This window comes from Panthera tigris, chromosome C1 (genome assembly GCF_018350195.1).
Source record: "Panthera tigris isolate Pti1 chromosome C1, P.tigris_Pti1_mat1.1, whole genome shotgun sequence".
NCBI classification, from domain to species: domain Eukaryota; kingdom Metazoa; phylum Chordata; class Mammalia; order Carnivora; family Felidae; genus Panthera; species Panthera tigris.
This window is the reverse complement of record NC_056667.1, coordinates 181,365,954-181,391,701: the sequence shown is the minus strand read 5'-3', so window position 1 is coordinate 181,391,701 and position 25,748 is coordinate 181,365,954. Positions and strand designations below refer to the sequence as shown.

The 25,748-nt window shown below is 38.2% G+C and overlaps 1 protein-coding gene across 9 annotated transcripts in view; it reads right to left on the bottom strand.

Moving 5' to 3' along the window:
- CCDC150 (coiled-coil domain containing 150) overlaps positions 1–25,748 on the bottom strand; it is a 96,906-nt gene that overhangs the window by 9,179 nt on the left and 61,979 nt on the right. For 8 of the 9 annotated variants that reach the window (XM_042994967.1, XM_042994968.1, XM_042994969.1 and 5 more), the window contains 6 exons: positions 17,689–17,796; positions 10,828–10,956; positions 9,239–9,408; positions 6,834–6,927; positions 5,633–5,802; positions 4,335–4,461 (listed from right to left, as the gene is read on the bottom strand). In XM_042994967.1, the coding sequence (XP_042850901.1) occupies positions 4,335–4,461; positions 5,633–5,802; positions 6,834–6,927; positions 9,239–9,408; positions 10,828–10,956; positions 17,689–17,796 (798 nt within the window). Of the gene's footprint in view, positions 1–4,334; positions 4,462–5,632; positions 5,803–6,833; positions 6,928–9,238; positions 9,409–10,827; positions 10,957–16,352; positions 16,932–17,688; positions 17,797–25,748 lie in introns of those variants that run through there. The other variant, XM_042994976.1, reaches the window with a different exon arrangement.

Genomic DNA, 25,748 nt, shown 5'->3' with positions numbered 1-25,748 from the left:
AAATCTCAAAGGATTTGTGTCTCACCTTGTAAGAGAGAAATGTTAAACTAATCAGGCTTATTTGGTATGCTAAATTACATGGGAAGCATTGTCAAGTGATGATAAACCTTACATAATATTCGTACAATGTGTGTTATTAATATGTGTTCTAGAAAACATAGGAAATTCCTAAAAATCTGATATGTCCTTTTATGAGCCATAATTTCAGTTTTTATCTTCAAATGTTGTATATCATGGATATAACCAAACTTCCTTGTCAATCCTATTATAATGAACTCTCATCAGATCTTTAAACATGAGCATATTAAGGTTTTTTATCATTTATAGACAGCTATTGTTATACTCTGATACTTTTGCAAAAGAGACATTTCTGGGAAGGAGCCTACTAGGTACTCTTGACCACTGACATCCCTGCCGTAGTAGGTATCAGTAGATACTGTACAAGGTATCAAACCTTGGGTGCATATTTCACAACTGAAGAAGGCCCCAGCTGACATGTGGTCCTATGTAAAGACGTTGCAGAGGCTTCAAAATCAAACTGACAAGTAGCCGACATTGAGGTAGACTGCTTCCTCCCAAGACGTCAGATCAAAAATTATTTGTTTCTTTCTATTCTTGCTGCTCTGACAATCCTTATCCTAATTCTTATATCCTGAAGGTCTTTATGATTGTTTTGCCCATGTTTTGCCTTGCTCTGGCCTGCAAAGATGATGCCATTGCAAAGGGGGTAATGTAACCTCCAAACAACTGGTGGATTTGCCATGATGCTGGTAATTCTATAGCTCTGCCCATCACACATTTCTCCCTGACTTCCAATGCTTGTTTCTCTGTACCAAACTGCCCCCTCTCCATTGTATCATACTCCCTACTCCTAGGGGTCATTTCTCTGCCTCTGGCTAAAAATTCCAAACCAGCGGAATCTTGTATCCAAGCTCTGTATAAAGAAACAGACATAGGCAAGGGCAACCAGTCTGTGGTCTACAGACTCGTAAATTTTACTGGCTTTCATGGCTGTCGCCTTTCTAATCCTGAGCCACAGACTGAAATCAGGACTTACAGGAGGCACTCATGATCCAAAATTCACTTTCTTTGGCAGATCCCTACTGTCTTGGCTAGGAGTAAGTACAAATGGGAATACCATCAGAAACCTCTCCTTAACTCTTGAAGGTACTGCGGAATCTACTGATTAAGTAACAGCTGCCCAACAAAAACCACTAGACTGTCTGAAGTTGTTCTGGATAACAGGACAGCCCTATCATCTTTTAGTTGAACACAGAGGTGTTTGTTCTGTGTACAACACCACATGCTGTACTCAGACAGACACTTCTGGGGAGGCTGAGACTCGGCTATGTAAGATCACTGAACAAGCTAAGCTAGTTGGCTTGAGAAAGGGACTCCTTCAACAGAATCCTTCACTTATTTGACTTTTTGATTGATTTGGGTCTTGGGGACCAAGGCTCCAAAGGACACTCTAGATGTTGGGAATTATCATGCTTATAATAAACTTAGTAGTCTCCCTAAGTGTGCTGTATTCTCTCAAAACCTTGAAACACATGTTCACAGTTGCTAACCACCAAGCAAATGATCTAAGACTAGAACGTCAGAACAGAAATGAAGAGAATGACTGACTTAAAAAATGTGAATCTAAAATGTCATGGCCTGTGAATGCCACGAAGAATATCAACAAAAAGCATGACCTATGAATACCACACAGAAATTCAGCAAAAAAACTTCAAGAACTCCCGAGTAGTAGCTGGGAGTAGATAATGCCTTAAACTTTAATGACCTCTCTCAGGCTGAGAGTCTGATCAAAAGGGGGAATTGTCGGGGTGCCTGGGTGACTCAATCGGTTAAGTGTCTCTTTGTTTTGGGTCAGGTCATGATCTCATGGTTCGTGAGATTGAGCCTCACATTGGGCTCTATGCTGACAGTATAGAGCCTGCTTGCAATTCTCTCTCTCCCTTTCTCTCAAAATAAATAAATAAACTTTAAAAAGGGGAGGGGAAATTGTTTAAAAAAAACAAAAAACAAAAAAAACAGGCCCAAAATGGAGTCAGCTCTCTGTCACCAAACTGAGACTTAATGCTTCAGCGATTCCAGAAATGGACTCTTAAACCAGTCCATCAGGAATTGTTTGATCAGTACCAGTTAGGTCATCTGCCTGGTAAGACCTGCCATCCCCTAGAGGAAAGTAGTTTGCAGTAACCAACCTGCTTTTATACCTAATGTAAGTTGTTCCTGTTCCCTTCCACAAATGAAAGCCTTTCATTTTGTACAGCTCCTTGAAGCTCCTTTTTATCTGCTAGATTGGACACTACCTGATTCGAATTGAGTTTTGCTCAAACTCTTAAAATGTTTAATATGCCTCAGTTTATCTTTTAACATTACTTAAATCATTTTACAGAGCTCCCTTCCTCCTCCAGTGCCCTTAAATTAGTGCTGCTTGATTTTTAGGAAAAGGTGGCAGCAGAGAAGGGAGAAGATAAGAACACAGTATTCTGAATGGGTGATAGTGTTTAACGTGCAAAGTTGTTTGTATCTTTTCTTTCTACACCAACTCATTGTTTCTGATACTAACTTCATGACACAGTGCTGGTCTTTTATTACTACTCAACTAACTTCTTGTTAGCTATTCTCCCATTATTTTAATCATATCTTTGTCAAAACTGGGTAAGCCCTAACAACTATCACTTACTTTGTATTTAATATGTTTGGGCACTGTGACAATGACTTTACATATATTTTCCAACTTAAAAACAAAAAGTAGTTATGATGATTTCCATTTTATGACTGAGGAAATAGACTCAGGAATTATTGCAGACAGTAAATGTACACATTGTTAGTAAGAGGCAGAACTGGGACTCTTAAGTGGTGTGCCTTGAGCCTACCCCTGATATCACACACTCACTCTGCCCTTGGTCTCCTCACAAGGTCACAATCTCCAGTGATCCTTGTTAAAAGGATCTACATTTTATAGGTACTCTGACAACTATCTCTGATTAAAGGTGCCTTTAATTTCAGGGCACATTTTTGTTTCCCACAGAATTTTGTTTCTAACCTTTAAAAAATTTAAAAAAAAAATACTCATTTTTTGAGAGAGAGATGGAGACAGAATGTGAGCAGGGGAGGGGCAGAAAGAGGAGACACAGAATCTGAAGCAGGCTCCAGGCTCTGAGCTCTCAGCACAGAGCCTGACGTAGAGTTTGAACCCACAAACTGCGAGATTATGACCTGAGCTAAAGTTGGACGCTTAACCAACTGAGCCACCCAGGCGCCCCTCTTTCTAACTTTTTAATATTTACATAGTGTTTTGTAATTTGCAATTCTTCCCTCCCCTTTGTTGATGATACAACATTTAGTGTCTGTTTAATGATTTTTCTATTAAAGTTGCCTTTCGATTTGTTTTCTATTTTCACCTGAGCCATGTTGCTTGGCCCTAGTCTTCTAAAGCCCAAAGTAACTGTTCTAGTTTCGAGTCTTCATATCTCCTGTTTCTCCTTCATTCTTGCCTATTCTCCACTACCACCAGACTAACCTTCCTAAAATTGTGCTTACAGTGCACTATCCCTTTCTCAGAAACCCACAGGGCTCCACTTTGACTGGAAAGTTCACCTCTACCATTCTGTCAAGGTCAGCTGGTACCATCTCAGCTAACCACTCTTTCTCAGACACTTCCCAAAGTCTGCTCTGATCAAGAGAGAAATCCTATCCATTTGGTCACACATCCTGTTCATTTCTCTAAGCTTTGGTCATCCCCTTATACTGGGTGTCCCAGCCCTGCTGGTTCTGTCTCAATTGTGTACTTTCATTTCTCTTCTTCTATCACCCAACTTTCCCTTGCTTTGAATTCCTTCAAGATCGTACCTAGCCTCTAGTTACTCAACAGAAGTCCTCAGCTGTTTACCTTATTTGTCTCCTTTTGTAAAGAGGAGATCATAATGAAATAAAGGTCATGTAGCACGCACCAGAGCATGGACCATACATGCCTCTCAGGAGAAGGTAGATGAGTGATGGGTGCTGGTGAAGTGAACTGAGGGGACAGATGATTGGATGTCTCCCAATGGCCACTTCCTTCCTCTAGCCCTCAGTTATCACTGTCCAATGCAAAAGCTGTCATTGAGACATTCCTTCGCTGGGCAGAGAACTGTCTATCAGAAACTTTCTGTGTTTCGATTTACAAAGAGCACAGAGATGGTTTGATCACTTTGGGCTTATTGGTCAAAGAGGAATGAAAAGGGCCAAAGAACAGCTGCAGCCATTCTTGGAAATCCTGCGACTGGTTCTCCTCTTAAAAGATTCACATCTAGAAACCTTTTTGTCACTCGACTGCATACCTCAGTCATTTCCCGTTGCGCTGCCTTCTTTGCCGTTTCTCTCTCAGTTTGAAACTGCTTTCTTAGGGCTTCTATGCGTTCAGCATGCATTTCTGCTTCCACTTTGGATTCCTCAGTCATCCGTTCTCTGTTTAAAAAAAAGATAAGTCACTCTTAGAAATCATCTTAGCAGGTAAGGAAGGCCTGGACGATCATGGGCAGCTGTCCAGAAGGTATGATTTACACATGAGAAGCTGAGAAGCACATCAGGCACCAGGTGAAACTCACTGGTCTGGAGCCCATTAACACGAAGGGAAGAAAAGCATTTACCTGTAGCATTAAAAGCCAAAAAGTCTTTCAACATCAAGAGAACCAACCAAGAGTGAAACACACACTCTTGTTTTAACCAGCAACCAGTCTTGAGCCAGCAACATTTCACTAGATAAAATTTGCACAGCTCATGGACAGGAAAAAATGCCTTCTCTGCTTTAGCTTATACCTTCCTCATATCCGTATGTTCATGACCTGAAAGGCATAAAGGTCTATGTGCACACTGAATTTCCCTTGGGTAAAAGTTTTCATGGAACGTTATTTATATCTAAATCCTATTTACCAAGGTGCAGTTTACAAAAAACTCTGGTGGCCTGACTTGAACTTGATGCGTTTGACCTAATCTTAGGCCCAAAAGGAAAACAATGGTTAAAGATCTGCCTGGGTGGAGTCATCCCACTCCTCCATGGGTTCTTCCCATCTAGGCTGAGGCTATTCCTTTTCCAAATCATGCTTCTAAAGGACACATTAGCTTTTGATAGAAAAGGCTTGGCAGAAACATGCAACATTCTTTAAATGTTGGCTTTACCTTCATGTGGAGCAGCAGCTTGACACCAGATGAAGGGAGAGCTGAAAAGGAGATTCACATGAGCATTCCCCAGCCTGCTGGCGGCTGCCGCTGCTCAAGATGCCTGGTTCCTAACACAGTTCTGCTGGAGTACTAGTTCCACGCAGAAGATGAGCATTTTTAAAAAAAATTTTTTTTAAATGTTTTTATTTATTTTTAAGACAGAGAGACAGAGCATGAGTGGGGAGGGGCAGAGAGAGAGGGAGACACAGAATCTGAAGCAGGCTCCAGGCTCTGAGCTGTCAGCACAGAGCCCGACGCGGGGCTCCAACTCACGAACTTTGAGATCACGACCTGAGCTGAAGTTGGACGCCCAACCAGCTGAGCCACCCAGGCGCCCCTAAACAGTTTAGGTAAGTGAGCCGGACGTAACTCTCCCAGAGGCTCTTCCCTAATTTCACTGTGACTCTACTGCCCTTACTTGAAGGTTTCCAAATTTTGTCGCTCAAGTTCTTTGTTTTCCAATTTCTCCTGCACATGATCAAGCTTTGTTTGTAGATGATTATTTGTCTGGAGAGCTTGCTCCAGGCTCATAGCCAGTTTCCTGTTGTCTTCTCTAGCTACATCTAGAGCTTTCTGTAGAGGCTCCATCTGAAAGAGAGAAGACTCTCTTTAATTCTACTGTCACAGATAGATTCAAGAAGTCGGTAACACTATATACTCACTCCTTACACTTTATCATCAAATGCCAGTGAGACAATAACTGGATGGAACCAGAACTAAAGATTCCAGATGCCTGGGATATAGATGTGAGAATTTACTGCAGACACTGCTTAGGAGACTCTTACACAGCAATGGGAAAAGCAAGCTCTGCTGATTACTATGAGCTTTGAAAAATGGAACCAACTTATTTGTTTTAAAAATTTTAAAGTAAATTCCCCTTTCCAATCTTATAACTTCTGGTGTCACTACCTAAAGAGAGAAGAACTGGAAATTGTTCCTTTATGTCCTTCCAGAAAAAGCTTATTTATACGAAATATCAAAGACTTTTTAATATATGTGCATATATACTTATAAATTCATGTGTGCATATATCCACGAGCACACACATGTGTGTCTCCTTATTTATTTTTTTTTAATTTTTTTTTAGCTTTTATTTATTTTTGAGACAGAGACAGAGCATGAACAGGGGAGGGTCAGAGAGAGAGGGAGACACAGAATCTGAAACAGGCTCCAGGCTCTGAGCTGTCAGCACAGAGCCCGATGCGGGGCTCGAACTCACGGACCGCGAGATCGTGACCTGAGCTGAAGTCAGACGCTTAGCCGACTGAGCCACCCAGGTGCCCCATAAGTGTGTCTCCTTATTAATAGTGGGGTCACTCCAGCTACTTCTGACTTAAATTACAAATTATTCCGTAAGCCCTTTAACTTCTGCAATCATTTATGCATTAGTAAGTAAAAAGAAGTAAACTATATCAGAGAGAGAATTAGGCATAACTGTGGTCCTGGTTTGCCAATAAATGACTCACTGTAAGGTTGCAGGCCCACTTCCCATTTGTAAACATAACTCAGACTTGAATGAAAAAGAGATTTACCTGATTACTTACCCCATTTTCCTAAAAGAGCAATGTCCCAATAAAACCAAAAATATCAATATTCTCATCTATAATAATGGCCTTTACCTCACTGTTGTGCTGGGCATCCACAACAAGCATTCTCGCCTGCCACTGGTCCACTTCTGCCTCCAGCTTCTGCACCCTCTGTTGATTTAGAGCCCTGAAAATGGGAGACACAGAAAGAGTGACTACAGAAAAGAACCATCTAGGAAGGATACCACTGGGAGCTACAGGGCACTCTTCTTCTAAGAAGCTCAAATAGCATATGTGATAAACTACAGATGCTCAGAATACCTTAGATTTGGCAGGTGACAATTAGTAGCCTCAGCTTCAGGTTAAGAAACTAAGACTCCCAAGGATTAAAAAGTTGTCCCATCTACGCCTGGGTGGCTCAGTCAGTTGAACGTCTGACTTCCGCTCAGGTCATGATCTCGTGGTTTGTGATTTTGAGCTCCACGTCGGGCTCTGTGCTGACAGCTCAGAGCCTGGAGCCTGCTTGGGATTTTGTGTCTCCCTCTCTCTCTGACCCTCCCCCGCTCATGCTCTCTCTCTCTCTCTCTTAAAAATAAACATCAAAAAAAAATTTTTTTTGTCCCATCTATGATTCAATTTGGATTGATACATTAGCTATCAATACTTGTCAATGACTAACTTATGAGCTGGTAATTTTATACTATATACATATATCACCAGTACAAAAATATATTGCTTCTAGATGGATGGGCCTGCTGTTGAGATTTTGCTTCTAAATACAATAGCTACCCAGAATCTTATTGTGAATGGTGAACAATTTTCAGTACCATCCCCTTGACTTTTTTATGTTCAGAGGCAATACACATTTATAATATGCAAAAAACAAAGATAAGCACAATGGAGAATATAAAACTGGCACTTGTTCTCCCATAGCAGAGAGACAATAATAAGCACTAATACACCCATCACAATATATTTCAGAGGACCCGTTAAACTGAAACCATTTGCTCATTAACCTCAAGGGGAAACTTTTATGCAACTTGAAACTTTCAAAGAAGGAGTTTACTTCTTTTTAAAAAAAAATTTTTTTTAACGTTTATTTATTTTTGAGACAGAGAGAGAGCATGAACGAGGGAGGGTCAGAGAGAGGGAGACACAGAATCTGAAACAGGCTCCAGGCTCTGAGCTGTCAGCACAGAGCCCGACGCGGGGCTTGAACCCACGGACTGCGAGATCATGACCTGAGCCAAAGTTAGCTGCTTAACCGACTGAGCCACCCAGGCGCCCCGGAGTTTACTTCTAAAACATGGCTAGAAGTAGGTCTCAGAATGATTCATCTAAAAATATTAATCTTTAAATAGGATACTAATAAATAGATAATTCAAACTCAACTAGGCATGGAGCTTCAATTATCTAGATAATTACTAGTCTGCAGACCCAAGGACAGGTTTAAAGGGTAGCAGTAATATAGCACATGAATTTCTAGAATACATACTCCTTTACATCATTACAAAATACGGGAATTTTGACTTTTTGAAAGTCATGTTTATTTCTACTTCCAGATACTCCCTAATTTTCTAGATCTTTATTTTTTTTATAATACCATGTTTTACTGAACAGGTCTACATTTCACCACTTCTGAAATGTCAAGCTAAAATAGAGGACTTTTAGAGAGCAACAGAGTAAAGGGGGTGAACTGTCAGATTCATACATTTAGTGAGTAGTAAAATAGGGAGAGGGAAATATGTAAAACTTTGGATTGGAATTGGAGGAAAAACCTGTTCAGGACTGAAGGGAGGTCCTTGATTTCAAACAAAAATCTCCCCTTGAATAAAGACTATACAAATAAGAACTTGGGTTTACAAAGAACATCGAATAGCACAAAACCCCATTAGGCGGAAGAAATGGCCAGGACAGAGGGGTGTGGGCTGTGGGGGCAGCCAGTCTGCAGCAGGGATGGCTGGGCTACAGGCTGGGAACCCCGCTGGAGGCCGCAGCTCAGGTACAGGATCTACAGGGAAGAGCAGGTTGGGAAGTCTAGAGGCAGAGGTTAGTGCATTCACCAAAATCCCTTGCTTTCCAGTCAAGTTCCTAAGATGTTTCCCCAAACAGGGGCTAGATCTTTATTTTAAAGTGACTTTGTTTCTCGCCGTGCCTGGGTGGCTCAGTTAAGCATCTGACTCTTGAATTTAGCTCAGGTCATGATCTCACAGTTCATGGGTTTAAGCCCCACGTCGGGCTCTGCACTGACAGCACAGAGCCTGCTTGGGATTCTCTCTCTCTCTCTCTCTCTCTCTCTCTCTCTGCAACCCCCCCCCCGCCCCGTCTCTACTCACATGCTTTTGCTGTCTCTAAATAAATCAACAAACATTAATAAATAAACTTAAAAAATGAAGTGACTTTGTTTCTTGACTGCATGCCACTCCTTACTATAATGGAGCAGACATGCTCCATTACATGCACAAAGACCAAAAAAAAAAAAAAAAAATCTCCAGTACCTTTCTTTCTTGAGGCCTGCAATCTCTGAATCCCTCCGCCCAAGCTCTATTTGTACTTTTTCCAGAGCACCTTGCATCTTACTGTGAGAAGCCAGCACATTTTCCAACATAATTGTAACTTTGCAGTTGTCTTCTTTAGCCTCTGCCAGTTGTCTCTGAAAGTTTCCCACCTAACAGAAAATGAAACAATACAAAGATATTTGATCCTTTCTCCTTATTCCACTGCTGCTGAGTCCCATTACTTCTAGGCAAGAATATGGAAACCAAGCATGGCAAAATGCTAAGAGGAATAATTGAAGCATATTTTATTTTATTGTTAAGATCTTAAGTTATTGTGACTTTGAGAAAAGAAAACTAGCCCCCGCCCCCCACCGCCAGCCACCCTATGGAGAACTCTGCAGCACTTCCCAACTTTTGTCATGTCATAACATCTGTATTAACTGAAGACAATGGGATCAACAACTTCCTGGTTCTAGATGTGGTCCCAGGCTGGTCTGCTCTGGCCCTGATCAGTTATCTTGGGACAGAAGAGAACACACCTGAAGCCCATCAGAATCAGGAACATGTTAGTTACACATAGTAGGAAGGTTACTGTTACCAAGGTCAGATGATTTTCATTAGAAAACATTAGGACTTTCAAGACTGGAAGTTAAAAAAACACTGGGGGGTGCCTGAGTAGCTCAGTTGGTTAAGCATCTGACTTTGGCTCAGGTCATGATCTCATAGTTTCTGAGTGTGAGCCCCGCACTGGGCTCCCTGCTGTCAAGGCAGAGCACATTTCAGATACTTTCTCTCCCTTTCGCTCTGGCTCTCCCCAGCCTGTGCTTTTTTCTTTTCTTTTCCTTTTTTCTTTTCTTTTCTTTTCTTTTCTTTTCTTTTCTTTTCTTTTCTTTTCTTTTCTCTTCTTTTCTTTCTTTCTTTTCTTTCTTTCATAAGTAAAATAAAATAAAATAAAATAAAAACCAAAACCAACAGCAGTTAGCAGCGCCTGGGTGGCTCAGTCAGTTGAATGTCTGACTCTTGATTTCGGCTCAGGTAATGAACCCACTGTTGTGGGATCGAGCCTTGCATCAGGCTCTACTGACTGTGGAGCCTGCTTAAGATTCTCCTGCTCTCTTCCTCTGCCCCTCTCTCCTGCTTGTGCGCACATGCTCTCTCTCTCTAAAACAAAAATAGGAGCACCTGGGTGGTTCAGTTTGTTAAGCGTCCAACTGTGGTTCACGTCATGGTCTCACAGTTCATGCGTCAGAGCCCCAAGTGGGGCTGTCTGCTGTCAGGGTAGAGCCTGCTTTGGATCCTGTCTCCCTTTCTCTCTGCCCCTCCCCTGCTCTCGTGTGCTCTCTCAAAAATAAACGTTTAAAAAAATAATAAAAAACAAAAACAAAAAAAATTGGGAATTAAATCATGTATTTTTAAGGAAAATATTTTACAGCTCTTCTAAAGTTATCTTAAAAAAAAAAAAAAGCTCCTCTGATCAATCCTCGTTCTCACCAAAGGTAACAAGAAATGAAGGAATACGACGGCACGGCGCAAGATTTCTTAAGCACCTCATTTCAATAACAAACTTTCAAAAAGGATTGATGCCTTGCCTTCTTGCTCTCTCTGTCCTCCAAAGCCTCAAGGTCCCCTTTCAACTTCTGACTCTCTTTTAGGGCTGCATCACGACACTTCACTGCTCGGGAGAGCTCCTCTTCATTCTTTTCAAGAATGGATTTCACCTTAGTAGAAAACAAGGAATGATAAATAATTTGTCCAAAGCACTATAAATCAGCAATTAGAATAAGAAAAAGCAATTTGGACACCAAACTTAAAATGTTTATGGGGCGCCTGGGTGCTCAGTCGGTTAAGCGGTCGACTTCGGCTCAGGTCACGATCTCGCGGTCCGTGAGTTCAAGCCCCGCGTCAGGCTCTGTGCTGACAGCTCAGAGCCTGGAGCCTGTTTCAGATCCTGTGTCTCCCTCTCGCTGACCCTCCCCTGTTCATGCTCTGTCTCTCTCTGTCTCAAAAATAAATAAAACATTAAAAAAAATTTTTTTAAAATGTTTAAATATGCTCATCCACTATAATAAAAAAAACTTTATTAGCTACTTTTCCCTTTAAAGAAAACTACGAAGCAAAAAAAAAAAAAAATCTGTGTGAATAAACATGAGCAAACCTAATATATGTCAATACAGGGTAAGTGATAAAGGAGATAAGACTATGAAGGTTAGATGTAAAATGGTGGGGGTGGTGGACTGATTATCCTAGAATTTAAAAATACAGTAAAACCTTGGTTTGAGAGCATAATTCATTCCGGAAACATGTTTGTAATCCAAAGCACTTGTGTATCAAAGTAAATTTAAAAAAAAAAAATTTTTTTTTAACGTTTATTTATTTTTGAGACAAAGACAGAGCATGAACCAGGGAGGGTCAGAGAGAGAGGGAGACACAGAATCGGAAGCAGGCTCCAGGCTCTGAGCTGTCAGCACAGAGCCCGACGCGGGGCTCGAACTCACGGACTGCGAGATCGTGACCTGAGCTGAAGTCGGCCGCTTAACCGACTGAGCCACCCAGGCGCCCCTCAAAGCAAATTTCAAGAACCATCAGCTCAGTTGTGATCATGTGATGTCTGGCGTCACACACTACTCATATTGCAAGACATCGCTCCTTTATCAAGTTAAAATTTTTAGAAATGTTTGCTTGTCTTGCAGAGCACTCGCAGAACAATCCAAGGTTTTACTGTATAACAACTGAAAGAATATAACAAAAGCCAAGATGAATAAGTAGCGTCAAGAAAATACTGTTATGGAAGAATGCATCCTAATTAGAAGTATGAGAATTTTATATCCTTGAAATACTTTTTTTCTTTTTTCTACACATTCAAATGGTCACAGTATTTTAAATATTATTTTTAAAAAATGTTGAAATAATTAGATTCACAGGATGTTGCAAAAGTAGTGAAAAGAATCCCATGTATTCTTCACCCTGCTCCTAATGGTGTGGTGACATCTTATACTACTGTAGTTCAACATCAAAATTAGGAAACTGACTTTGGTGCATTACTGTTCACTAGATTAACTGGCCCACAGAACTTACACAGTTTTCACCACTTTTTTAAAAACCTGCATTCATCTCTGAGCGCGCACATAGCTGTATGTAATCTGATCTCGTGCACATTATTCACGAACCATCACAATCACAATCAGAACCGTTCCATCACCACAAAAGAATTCACATGTGCTACTTCTTTGTGTATATACACACTCTCCCAAACCCATCCCCGGTCCTGCGGCAACCAATAATTTGTTCTAAATCTCTATAGTTCTGTCATTTTAAAAATGTTAAACGTTTTAATATAATTAACTTTTGTATAGGTAATACATTCACACTATTCTTTTTTATCAGCATTACCGAGGTAAAAATGACCTGCAAGAAGCTGTGTATATTTAAAGTATAGTTCTGACGTGTATAAGCTCTTGAAGCCATAATCAAGATAAGCACTTCCATCATCTCAAAAGTTCCCTCATGGGGGCGACTGAGTGGCTCAGTCCGTTGAGAATCTGACTTCAGCTCAGGTCCTGATCTCAAGTTTGGTGGGTTAGAGCCCGCAGTGGACTCTGTCTGTGCTGACAGCTCAGAGCCTGGAGCCTGCTTCAGATTCTGTGTCTCTCGCTCTGCTTCTCCCTCATACTCTCTCTCTCAATAATAAATAAACATTAAAAAAAAAAAAAGTTCCCTCATGCCTTTTTGTAATCTCTCCTTTCTGTCTCTCCTTGTTCCCACACCTCCACACAACTAATCTGTTTTCTGTCACAATAGTTTTTTTTTCTAGAATTTTATATAAATGGAATCATATTGTATGTACTCTTTTTTTTGTATGGCTTCTTTCACTCAGCATAATTATTTTGAGATTAATTTTGATGTAGCAGTAGTTCAATCCTTTCTGTTGCTGAAGAGTGTTTTATTGTAGAACATACCACAGTTTACTTATCCATTCACCTTGTGAACACTTGAGTTGCTTCCGGCTTTAAGATATAAGCTGCTGTGAAGAGCTGTGTACAAGTCTTTGGGTAGACATATGCTTTCATTTATCTTTGCTTAGAAGTGGAATGGCTGGGTTATACGTAGTGTTTTATTTTTAAAGAAACTACCAAAGCATTTTTCAGAGCGGTTATACCATCTGACATTCCCTTCAGCAGTGTTATGAGAGTTCCAGTTGTTCTACATCCTCACTAATACTTGCTATGAACAGTTTTTCAGTTTCATACATTCTAATAGATGTGTATCTCACTGCAGTTTTAATTTGCATTTCCCTAATGACTGATGTTTAACATCTTTTCAACTACTTATTTATCATCCATATATCTTTTTTTTTTTTTTTTTACTTTTCTTTTCTGTAACCTTATTTTTTTTAAATGTTTATTTATTTTTGAGAGAGCACACGCGTAAGCAGGGGAGGGGTGGCAAGAGAGACAGAGAATCCAAAGCAGGCTCCAGGCTCCCAGCTATCAGCTCAGAGCTCAACTTGGGGCTTGAACTCACAAATCATGAGGCCATGACCTGAGATGAAGTCAGACGCTTAACCAACTGAGCCCCTCACTTGCTTCATGGAGTTGTTTTCTTCTTAATGAGTTTTAAGAGTTTAATACATTCTGGAGACAATGCCTTTATCAGATATGTGATTTGCAAATATTTTCTCCCAGTCTATAGCTTGTGTCTTCATTCTCTTAACACTTTAAAGAGCATAAGGTGTCAGTGCATCCATTTTTTCCCCCCTTTAGGGATCATGCTTTTGATGTCAAATCTAAGATATCTCTGAGAAATAACAAAGATTTCCTCCTACATTTTCTTCTACAAGTTTTACAGTTTAAGATTTTACATTTAGGACTCTGATGCATTTTAATTTTTATATATAGCGTGAGGTATGGATCAAAGGTTTTTTGGTTTTGCATATGGATATCCAACTGCTCCAGTGCCATTTGTTGAAAAGATCATCCTTTCTCTACCTTCACTTTTGTTGAAAATGAAATGTTCATTAAATGATTTTGAATTGGTAGCACATTCACATTATTCTTTATTTTTAATGTTTATTTTTATGTTTGAGAGACAGAGCGCAAGTGGGAGAGGGGCAGAGAGAGAGGGTGACACGAAATCCAAACCAGGCTCCAGGCTCTGAGCTGTCAGCACAGCTGACACACCCCAATGTGGTGCTCGAACTTACAAACCATGAGATCATGACATGAGCCCAAGCAGGCTGCCCAACTGACTAAGCCACCAGGTGTCCCACATTCACATTACTCTTAAGATACAAAAGGGTAAAGTGGAAAATTTCCCAGTCACCTGGTTTCCCTCCTCAAAAATAATGTTGCCAATTATTATTATTATTATTATATTATTATTATCCATGATAGAGATATTCTATGCATTATAAGTGAAAATATCTATATGTACTCACATATGGATATATTTTTTATTCTCCTACCCCTTCTATAAATAATAAAATATTATGTATACTCTTCTGAGCCTTAGTTGTTTTAACCTAATAATACATACATACATATGTATGTATATACTATATACATATGTTCGAGCAGTATTCCAAACCATGAATACACCATGATATACTTAGCTAGTGTCTTATTGATGAAATTTTGCTTACTTCCAGTCTTTTGCTATTAACAAGCAATACTTCAATAAGTAATCTTGTAAACATGTCATATGTATAAGCTAGTATATCTGAAGGAGAAAGTCCTAGAAGTACAACTGTGGGGTGAAATGATAGGTATTAAACTGTCTTCCACAGGAAGTTGTACCATTTTATACTTCCAACAGCAACAACAAAGAATATTTTTTCCCCACATCTTCCTCAACATTACACTTCCTTAAAACTTTCTACCTGTAACATTTGAAATACTTTTTCTTTAAGGATCTAAGAATATTACAAAGGATGCCAATTCATAGGCTCTGAAAACCTACAGAATTTTGTTCTAGAAATGGACACAAGGAAGGATATATACTTTTACCAGGGTTTTTAAGATACATATGAAAATGTCACTAGCAAAAATGTTTAGAGAAAAGATCTAAATAGCTACCAACTCTTGAAGACAAGATACAGAACTTTCTATTTTTAAACATCAAGCAAAGATGTATGCTCTCAAAAGTTTTCTTTCAAAAATAATTTCCATGGGCACCTGGGTGGCTCAGTCAGTTGAGCCTCTGACTCTTCATTTTGGCCAAGGGTCATGGGTTCAAGCCCCACATTGGGCTCTGCCCTGAGCCTATTTAAGATTCTCCCTCTCTCTCCCTCTGCTCTTCTTCCCCGCTCACATGCTCTCTCATAAATAAAGAAAAGCCTGAGACATGATAGGCTCTCAATAAATGTTGGTTCATGCTTTTCTTATAAAGCAGTTGTTGTTTTCAATTTTATTATAATTTTCACCAATAACTTGGGTAAGGCATTCAGACTATACTGTAAGGTTCACATCTAAAAACAACCTAAAACTAAGATAATACTCAAAAAAAATTTTCTCCAATGTTCAAGTTCTTAGGGCATTGATTAATGTATTTCTATTTTAAAATCAGGCTTGAAACATTTTACCATGAATATTAAGATTAGGTGGAGGGGCGCCTAGGTGGCTCAGTCGGTTAAGCGGCCGACTTCGGGTCAGGTCATGATCTCGCAGTCCGTGAGTTCGAGCCCCAAGTCAGGCTCTGTGCTGACAGCTCAGAGCCTGGAGCCTGTTTCAGACTCTGTGTCTCCCTCTCTCTGACCCTCCCCCGTTCATGCTCTGTCTCTCTCTGTCTCAAAAATACATAAACGTTTAAAAAAAAAAAAAAAAGAGAGTATTAAAAAAAAAAAGATTAGGTGGATGTTTTGAATTTGTAAAAACTCAAAATCATATTAAAAAAACTCAATGGCTACTGTTAATCAAAATCTTTCTATGTCTAAAAATTAACCATGTGATAACCAAAATAATGGTTTCAATCCACATTGTCAATTTTTCTTATCTGTGAAGAACCTAACTTTCTTGTTACTCATACCTCCATATATTATCTTTCTGAATTGTTACTACTTTTCTTCATTGTTGTATAAATCTGAAATTTCCTTATGATTTAGTTTGTGGTCTCCACTTACCGAATCCTGTTTAAGAAAATTTGGTGACTCATTTATTAATGGTCTTGAAGCAAGAATGTCTATTTTACCTTCCAGTCTTCCCTCCATGGTTTTAATAGCATTCAAAAGAGTCTTTAGAGAGATTCTAGAGTCTCCAATCTCCTGAGAAGCTCTCAAAGAAGTGAGGTTAGATGCAAAGGTCACACGGCGTGCAGAGTTTGGAATAACACTGGGTAAACCAACTGATGAAGTTCTTTCCTTTATATTGTTTACATGGGGCCTATAGCTTTCAAAGAATTTCGAAGATGCAGGCCTCTCCGGAGATTTCCTTTTTCTTGGAGGCATCACCAATCAAAAACAGTAAAACAACTAAACCTAGAGTTATTTTTCAATGAGCGCTCCTTTTATGAAGAGGAACAACACAAAGTTCTAATGAAGCTGTGATAGAAAATATACTTGAAAATGTGTTCCTTTGCTTTCAGAACGAAGAAATCACACTGTAAAGTTGTCCTGGTGAAGAAACAAGCCTTCCTTAAATCAAATTCCCTGTAGGAGAGTGTATCTAATGAGGCCCTCTTTTCCAGTAGTCAGATGGTTAGAACCCTAACAGTATTCTATTTGAAGACACATTCTAGCTCCTTGGTTACCAAGGGTATAGAAACAGAAATATTATAGCTAATAGAAGTCAAACATATTTGAGTAAAAAAAAAAAAATGTACACATGGTAAATTTGTAAATCACTGAAATGAATCACTTTCTTTTGGTTACACATTCTTGGATTATTTTCTTCACTAAATGTTTTGTATCTTGTTTGTCTAACTTTCTCTATTCATTTGTTAAAATGTTATGTGACTTACAAAAGGATTGTAGCCTCAGCAGTCACCCTGATGACAAGTAAGCATTTATACCACTAACCTCTTTCAAGTGAGCTGTCTCCTGCAGTCCTATCTTGTTGCCACTGAGTTCTAAGTTTGCCTATAATTAAAAAACCATTTCCTCTATGAAAGTGTTTCTCAATGCTTTCATTATAATGATGCTCCCTATGAACGGCTCACTCTATTTTTCTTCTGAAAGACTTAACTTCTAAATCTATAATAAAGTTTATGAGTATATTCCTAAGCCTCCAATTAGAACATAAGTTGAATATCCCAATCCTGCTTCAGGTATGTTTATTTCTCTACAGTTTGGCAAAACCTTGTACATTGCGGGTGTTTAAAAAATGTTTGTTGAATTGAGTCAAGTGAAAGAATATTCATCTTTCTGGGACTGTATGGTAAGGTGGAGAGAAAGGCATCAATTTCTTAAAACCTAATTAAAACAATATAACAGCAATTTGTTTTATAGCTATTAATCACACCTGCATATAGCTGCCCTCTAGAGCCTTGTTCAACTTGCGTAGATGGTCATTCTGTGAACTGGTTTCAGTAAAAGAATGTAGTTGTTCTTCTAACTGTTTAACTTTTATCTAGGATAAAACAGAAGAATAATAAAATAAAGAGTAATTATATATATATTTACATATTTTAAAAGGAAAAAGATGTCATGAGTTTGGAAAAATCACAGAGAATCCTTAAAACTTGTAGAAGCAATCCTAAGTTTTCCTAATCATGTAAAGATTGCTATTTCAACTCTCAGAGCTTATTTCAATAGCTAAAAGTAGGCTATAGCCACTTATACGTACTGAGATAACTCATTTGGTTTCTATTGCTTATGAAAACTCCAGCGGCACCTGGGTAGCTCAGTTGGTTAAGCATTCAACTTCCCGTTCAGGTCATGATCTCCCAGCTTGTGAGTTTGAGCCCTGCCTTGGGCTCTGTGCTGACAGCTCAGAGCCTGGAGTCTGCTTCAGATTCTGTGTCTCCCTCTCTCTCTGCCCCTTTCCTGTTAACATTCAGTCTCTCTCTTTCTAGCTCAAAAATAAACATTCAAGAATTTTTTTAGAAACTCCAAATTAACATGACTTATGAATGTAACAGTGAGACTTTGGGGGTAATAATTTCAACTTAAAAAAAAATTGTGATACCTAACATTCAAAAACCATTTTGGCTATGGATAATGAGAATTGTCAACGTGCAAGTAGATGACACAGACTCTTGTGTTTTACTGACAGAATTATAAAATCTGAGTAAATGAAATTCTTATATGATGAATTATACTTTAACTGAGAAAGATAATTACAGCTTTCTCTTTAAAGAAAATGATCATTTGGGGGAATGAAATCATTAATATTTACTCACTAATCTCCAAATTGTGTTTTCCCACATTTTCTTCCCTTTATATCCAACCCTTTCATACAAATCAATAATGAATCCCTGAATCAGACAAAATGTCATCCAAAATTTTTTACTTAAATCGACTTTTTCCTTTCTCTGTGTCTTGTTTCCTACCTGTGGAGGGAAAACACTTCTTGGCTGGAGTTACTGCACACTTTCAGGAACTGTTAAATTTTGATTGTTAATATTAGTATTTTTATTTGAAGGACTGCATAAAAATACATTTTGTCTCAGGAAATCTCTCTTGTTCTATCAAGCAGAATCCTTCTTTTATCTCTGCCTGTTTCTATTGCTCTTTTCCACAGTGTACATTATAAAATATGTGCTATGGCTCCCTAAAACCATCAGTAAAAGTTAATCATGACTTTCACTTAAGGTTCAGAATTAAAATGACTGCCTCTAAAGGGAAGTATTCATGCAACAATTATTCTCATTTTAAACAAGCAAGCTGCTGTTAACCCATAGAATCTAATGGAAAATGGGCTGAATAACTCTGAAGACTTTGAGATTTGCTTTTCTTCAAGCAAACAGAATATCCTTATTCTACAATATTCCTCAGATAATTTGCCCTAACTCAGCCTCTGGGCACACAGTAAAATGCCCTGAAACTTTTTAGATGGGATGTTCTCATCTACAAGCACTTTAAATTTTGTATTGAGTGTCTTATTTGGCATGATTTCTAATTCAGGACATTCACATGGGAAAGAATACAGAAGCAAATAAATTGTGCTGCCGCTCAGAGATCTGGTTTTTCTGTGTCATTAAAAGTCAAGCAACTTCCATTATTAGCTTATCAGCCAGTCTCAGGAACTGCAGTAACTTAGGTCAAGGTCCTTTGTTCATCATTTTTAATCCTTTTTAACAATTTTACCATAAATGTATCCCTAAACAGTGTACAGTATTATTTTATAAGATTGATCTATGTTAGGGGCGCCTGGGTAGCTCGGTTGGTTAGGTAGCTGACTTTGGCTCAGGTCATGATCTCATGGTTTGTGGGTTCAGGCCCCACATCAGGTTCTGTGCTGACAGCTCAGAGCCTGGAGCCTGCTTTGGATTCTGTGTCTCCCTCTCTCTCCGCCCCTCCCCTACTTGTACTCTGCCTCTCTTTCTCTCTCTCAAAAATGAATAAACGTTAAAAAAAAAATTGATGTATGTTAGCACATGTAACTCTGTACTCAAAGATTGCTTTTGGGGCACCTGGGTGTCACAGTTGGTTAAGCGTCCAACTTCAGCTCAGGTCATGATCTCACAGTTTGTGAGTTCGAGCCCTGCATCGGGCTCTATGTTGATAGCTCAGAGCCTGGAGCCTGCTTCGGATTCTGTGTCTCCCTCTGTCTCTGCCCTTCCCCCACTCACACTCTGTCTCTCTCTCTCTCTTTCAAAGTAAATAAACATAATAATTAAAAAAAAATTTTTTTTAAAGACTGCTTTCAAGACTGATAGAACTACTTTCAGGAGAAATTTAATAAACTCCAGTAAAATTCAAGATCTGTAAATCCTACAACCTAGTAATTCTTCTTCTGAGAATTATACTAGCTAGAGAATTTTTTACATGAATACAAGGGGACCTGTACAACAGTTCATCATTTTAGTGTTGTTTGTAAGAAACTGGAAACTACCTAAATATCCATCAACAGAAGAAAGGATAAATCTATTTTGGTATATTTATAAAATGGAATAGAATATAGCACTGAAAATGTAATTCATACCATGTTTGAATAGGGAAAGCAGTTTCTGACACAGTCTACATTAACACCTGAAACCAAGTGTTTATACCAATCATGAAGTCAATTCTAAAATGTAATCTTTTATCAAATGATTCATAGGTAATATTTTTAATCAATTATTCAATTTAGAGAGAACACAGCAGACTATTTTGATTATACTTAGTATGCAGCTCTTTCTTTAAACTATTGCAAGGGTATTATGCTTTAAGAGCACTTTCCCTCGGGTTGATGAAGTCAGTCTGGAATGTGCCAACCCAAGGTATGACATAAAAACACCAGTGAGTCAATAGTTTCAAGTGTTTCAGCTTTCAAAGACTATCAAAAATTTTAAGCCCTTGTTGTAGAAATAGGAGTAGAAAGTAATATTTTCCTTAAGATTCTGAGGATAACTTCTAAGGATATAACTGAGGTCTAAAAGGTTACATAGATATCAGCTCATTAATTAATTTTAAAATGTATCCTATTCCCAGCCAAAATTTGGCTTTAAGTTGGCTATGAACATTTGTTTTTTTTCTTATATACTTAACAATACATTTAATTTCTCTTGGGAAAGATGAAAGAAGGTCAAAATCATTGGTCATAGTTTTTATGAGATCATTAGTTTCACAAAGGAGAAGGCTCTTCTGTGCCTGTAATAATCTATATACCTAGTCTGTAATGTTGACTAGCTTTCCTAGTGAAAAGTAGATGAGAGGTATGCTTTCCCCTCCTCAGTTTATAGGTGATAAGATGAACCTCAAACAAAAACAATCAGAAAACAATGAACAAAGTGCCAATAAGTACCTATCAGTAATTATTTTAAATGTAAATGGACCAAATGCTCTAATCAAATGACACATGATGCAACACAAGCACTTCTAAGAGGGAAGTGTACAACAATACAGGCCTACCTCAAGGAAAAAGAAAAATCTCATATTAACAACCTAACCTTACACCTAAAGGAGCTAGAAAATGAAAAACAAAGCCCAAAGCCAGCAGAAGGAAGGAAATAATGAACATTAAAGTAGAAATAAACAAAATAGAGACTGAAAGAATAGAAAAGATCAATGAAACCAAGAGCTGGTTCTTTGAAAAGACAGACAAAACTGATAAACCTTTAGCCAAACTCATCAAGAAAAAGAAGACTCAAATAAAATCAGAAATGAAGAAGAAATAACTACCATATCACAGAAATACAAATGATTATAAGACACCATTATGAAAAATTAAATGCCAGCAAATTGGACAACCTAGAAAAAAGTAGATCAATTCCTAGAAACATACAATCTCCCTCAACTGAATCAGAGATAGAAAATTTGAACAGACTGATTACTAGTAATAAAACTGAATCTGTAATTAAAAAAAAAAAACAAAACTCCCAATACATAAAAGTCAAGGATCAGATGGCTTCACAGATGACTTGTAAACATTTAAAGTAACAGGTTCTGCTAATACTACTGTGGTTTCATTAACTACATTAAAAAAAAACTTTTCTAAATGTTTATTCACTTCTGAGAGAGAGAGAGAGAGAGAGAGAGAGAGACAGAGAGAGAGAGAGAGAAAGAGAGACAGTGTGTGAGCAGGGGAGGGGCAGGGATGGAGGGTGACACAGGATCTGAAGTAGGCTTCAGGCTCTGAGCTGTCAGCACAGAGCCTGATGCGGGGCTCAAACTCACAAACCGTGAGATCATGACCTGAGCTGAAGTCACACACTTAAATGGCTAAGCCACACAGGTGCCCCTACATTTAAAAAAATTTTTTAATTGAAGCATAGTTTACATACAATCAGTGAATCAATAATTATATATATTACAAAGTGCTTACTATAAGTGTAGTTACTATATGTCACAATACAAAGTTATTATAACATTATTCCCTATGCTCTACTTTTCATCCCTGTCACTTATTTATTTCATAACCGGAAGTTTATATCTCTTAATCCCCCCTTCACCTATTTCACCCATTCCTCCACCCTTCTCCCCTCTGTCAACCACCAGTTTTCTGTATTTATGAATCTGTTTCCAGTTTTTTGTTCTTTTGTTTTGCCTTTAATTCCACATAGAAGTGAAATCCTGTGGTATTTGTTTTTCTCTGACGTATTTCACTTAGCTTAATACCCTCTAGGTCCATCCATGTCATTGCAAATGGCAAGATTTCATTCTTTTTTTACGGCTCTTCTTCCTTCCCAAATTATTCCCAAAATATAGAAGAGGAAGAAAAACTTCCAAATTTATTCCACAAGGCCAGCATTACCCTGATATCAACACCAAAGACTCTACTAAAAAGAAAACTCTAGGCCATTATCTCTGATGAACACAGGTGCCAAAATCATCAACAAAATACTAGCAAACTGAATCCAACAACACATTAAAAATATCATCAATACATTGAGTAAGGATAAAAACCATACGATAATCTCAATAGATGCAGAAAAAAGCATTAAGCAAAATACAACATCCATTCATGATAAAAATTCTACAAAGTAGGGTTGGAGGAAACATATGTCAACATAATAAAGGCCATATATGAAAAACCAACAGTGAACATCATACTCAATGGTGAAAAACTAAAAGCTTTCCAAGATCAGGAACAAGACAAGGACATCCAATCTTATCACCTTTATTCAACATAGTAATAGAAGTCATACCCCACAGCAATCAGACAAAAAAAAAAAAAAAAAAGGCAGTCAAATTGGTAAGGAAGAAGTAAACTGTCATTATTTGCATATGACACTAAACTGCCATTATTTGCATATTATATAATGCGATACATAGAAAACCCCCAAAACCCCCAAAACACAGAGAAAACTCTGTGCTGATGATGTGAAGCCTGCTTGGGATTCTGTCTCTCCTTCTCTTTGCACCACCTTCCCCTGGATTGTGAGTGCATGCTCTCTCTCTCTCAAAATAAACTTAAAAATTCTTTTTAAATGTCCATTTTACCCAATGTACAGATTAAATGCAATACCTATCAAAATACCGATAGTATTTTTCACAGAATTCTTAATAAATAATCCTAAAGTTCGTATGAAACCACAAAAGACCCCAAATAGCCAAAGCAATCTTGAGAAACAAGAACAAAGCTGGAGGTATCACAAGGCCAGATCTTATTTTATTTTATTTATTTTATTTTAATTTATTTTTTAATGTTTTTATTTACTTTTGAAGGAGAGAGAGACAGAGCATGAGCAGGGGAGGAGCACAGAGAGAGGGAGACATAGAATTTAAAGCAGGCTCCAGGCTCTAAGCTGTCTCACAGAGCCCAATGTGGGGCTTGAACTCACAACTGTGAGATCATAACCTGAGCTGAAGTCGGACGCTTAACCGACTGAGTCACCCAGGCACCCCACAAGGCCAGGTTTTAAACAATACCACACAGCTATATTAATAAAAATAGTATGGTACTGGCACAAAAACAGACACATAGATCAATGGAATGGAATGAGAGCCACATTTATATGGTCAATTAATCTATAACTGAGGAGGCAAGAATACACAATGGGGAAAAGACAGTCTTTTCACTAAATGGTACTGGGGAAAACTGAACAGCTACATGCAACAGAATGAAACCGGACCACTTTCTTACAGCATACACTAAAATAAAGTCAGAATGGTTTAGAGACCTAAATGTAAGACTTGAAACCATAAAACTCCCAAAAGAAAAAACAGGGAGTAAACTCTTAGATATTGGTCTTAGCAGTATTTTTTTGGATCTGTACCTGCAGACAAGGGAAGCAAAAGCAAAAATAAACAATTGGGACTATATCAAGTAAAAAGTTTATGCATGAAGGAAACTATCAGCAAAATGAAAAGGTAACCTACTGAATGGTAGAAAATATTTACAAATACTATATCTGATAAGAGGTTAAATGTCCAAAATATATAAAGAAGGCAGAAATGTGTACACACATACAGGAATATCACTCACCCATAAAAAAGAATGAAATCTTGCCATTTGCAATGACATGGACAGACCTAGAGGGTATTATGCTAAGTGAAGTAAGTCAGAGAAAAACAAATACCATTCACTTCTATGTGAAATCTGAAAGGCAAAACAAAAGAACAAAAAACTGTTAAGACCTAAAGACACCTTCAGATTGAAAGTAAGGAGATGGAGAACCATCTATCAAGCTAATGGTCAGCCAAAGAAAGCCAGGGTAGCCATACTTATATCAGACAATCTAGGCTTTAAAACAAAGACTGTAACAAGAGATGAAGAAGGGCATTATACATAATTAAGGGGTCTATCCACCAAAAAGATCTAACAATTGTAAACATTTATTCTCCAAATGTGGAAGCACCCATATATATAAATCAGTTAAGCACAAACATAAAGAAACTCATTGATAATAATACCATAACAGTAGGGGACTTCAACACCCCACTTACAGCAATGGACAGATCATCTAATCAGAAAATCAACAAGGAAACAATGGCTTTGAATGACACACTGAACCGGATGGACTTAACAGATATATTTAGAACATTTCTTCCTAAAGCAGTGGAATATGCATCCTTCTCCAGTGCACATGGAATGTTCTCCAGAACAGATCACATATTGGGACACAAATCAGCCCTCAACAAGTACAAAAAGATTGAGATCATACCGTGCATATTTTCAGACCACAATGCTATGAAACTCAAAATCAACCACAAGAAAAAATGTGGAAAGATAAATACTTGGAGACTAAAGATCATCCTACTAAAGAATGAATGGGCTAACCAAGAAGTTACAGAGGAAATTAAAAAGTACATAGAAGCCAATGGAAATGGTAACACCACAGCCCAAAACCTCTGGGATAGAGCAAAGGCGGTCATAAGAGGGAAGTATATAGCAATCCAGGCCTTCCTAAAGAATGAAGAACGGTCACAGATACTCAACCTAACCTTAAACCTTAAAGAGCTGGAAAAAGAACAGCAAGTAAAACCCCAAACCAGCAGAAGACAGGAAATAACAAAGATTAGAGCAGAAATCAATGCTATGGAAACCAAAAAACACAGTAGAACAGAACAATGAAACCAGAAGCTGGTTCTTTGAAAGAATTAACAAAATAGATAACCCCCTAGCCAGTTAGATCAAAAAGAAAAAGGAAAGGACCCAAATAAATAAAATCAAGAATGAAAGAGGAGAGACCACAACCAACGCCACAGAAATACAAACAATAATAAGAGAATATTATGAGCAATTGTATGCCAATAAAATGGGCAATCTGGAAGAAATGGACAAATTCCAAAAAACATATAAACTACCAAAACTGAAACAGGAAGAAATAGAAAATTTGAACAGACCCATAACCAGTAAGGAAATTGAATCGGTAATCAAAAATCTCCCAAAAACAAGAGTCCAGGGCCAGAGGGCTTTCTGGGGGAATTCTACCAAACATTTAAAGAAGAGTTAACACCTATTTTCTTGAAGGTGTTCCAAAAAACAGAAATGGA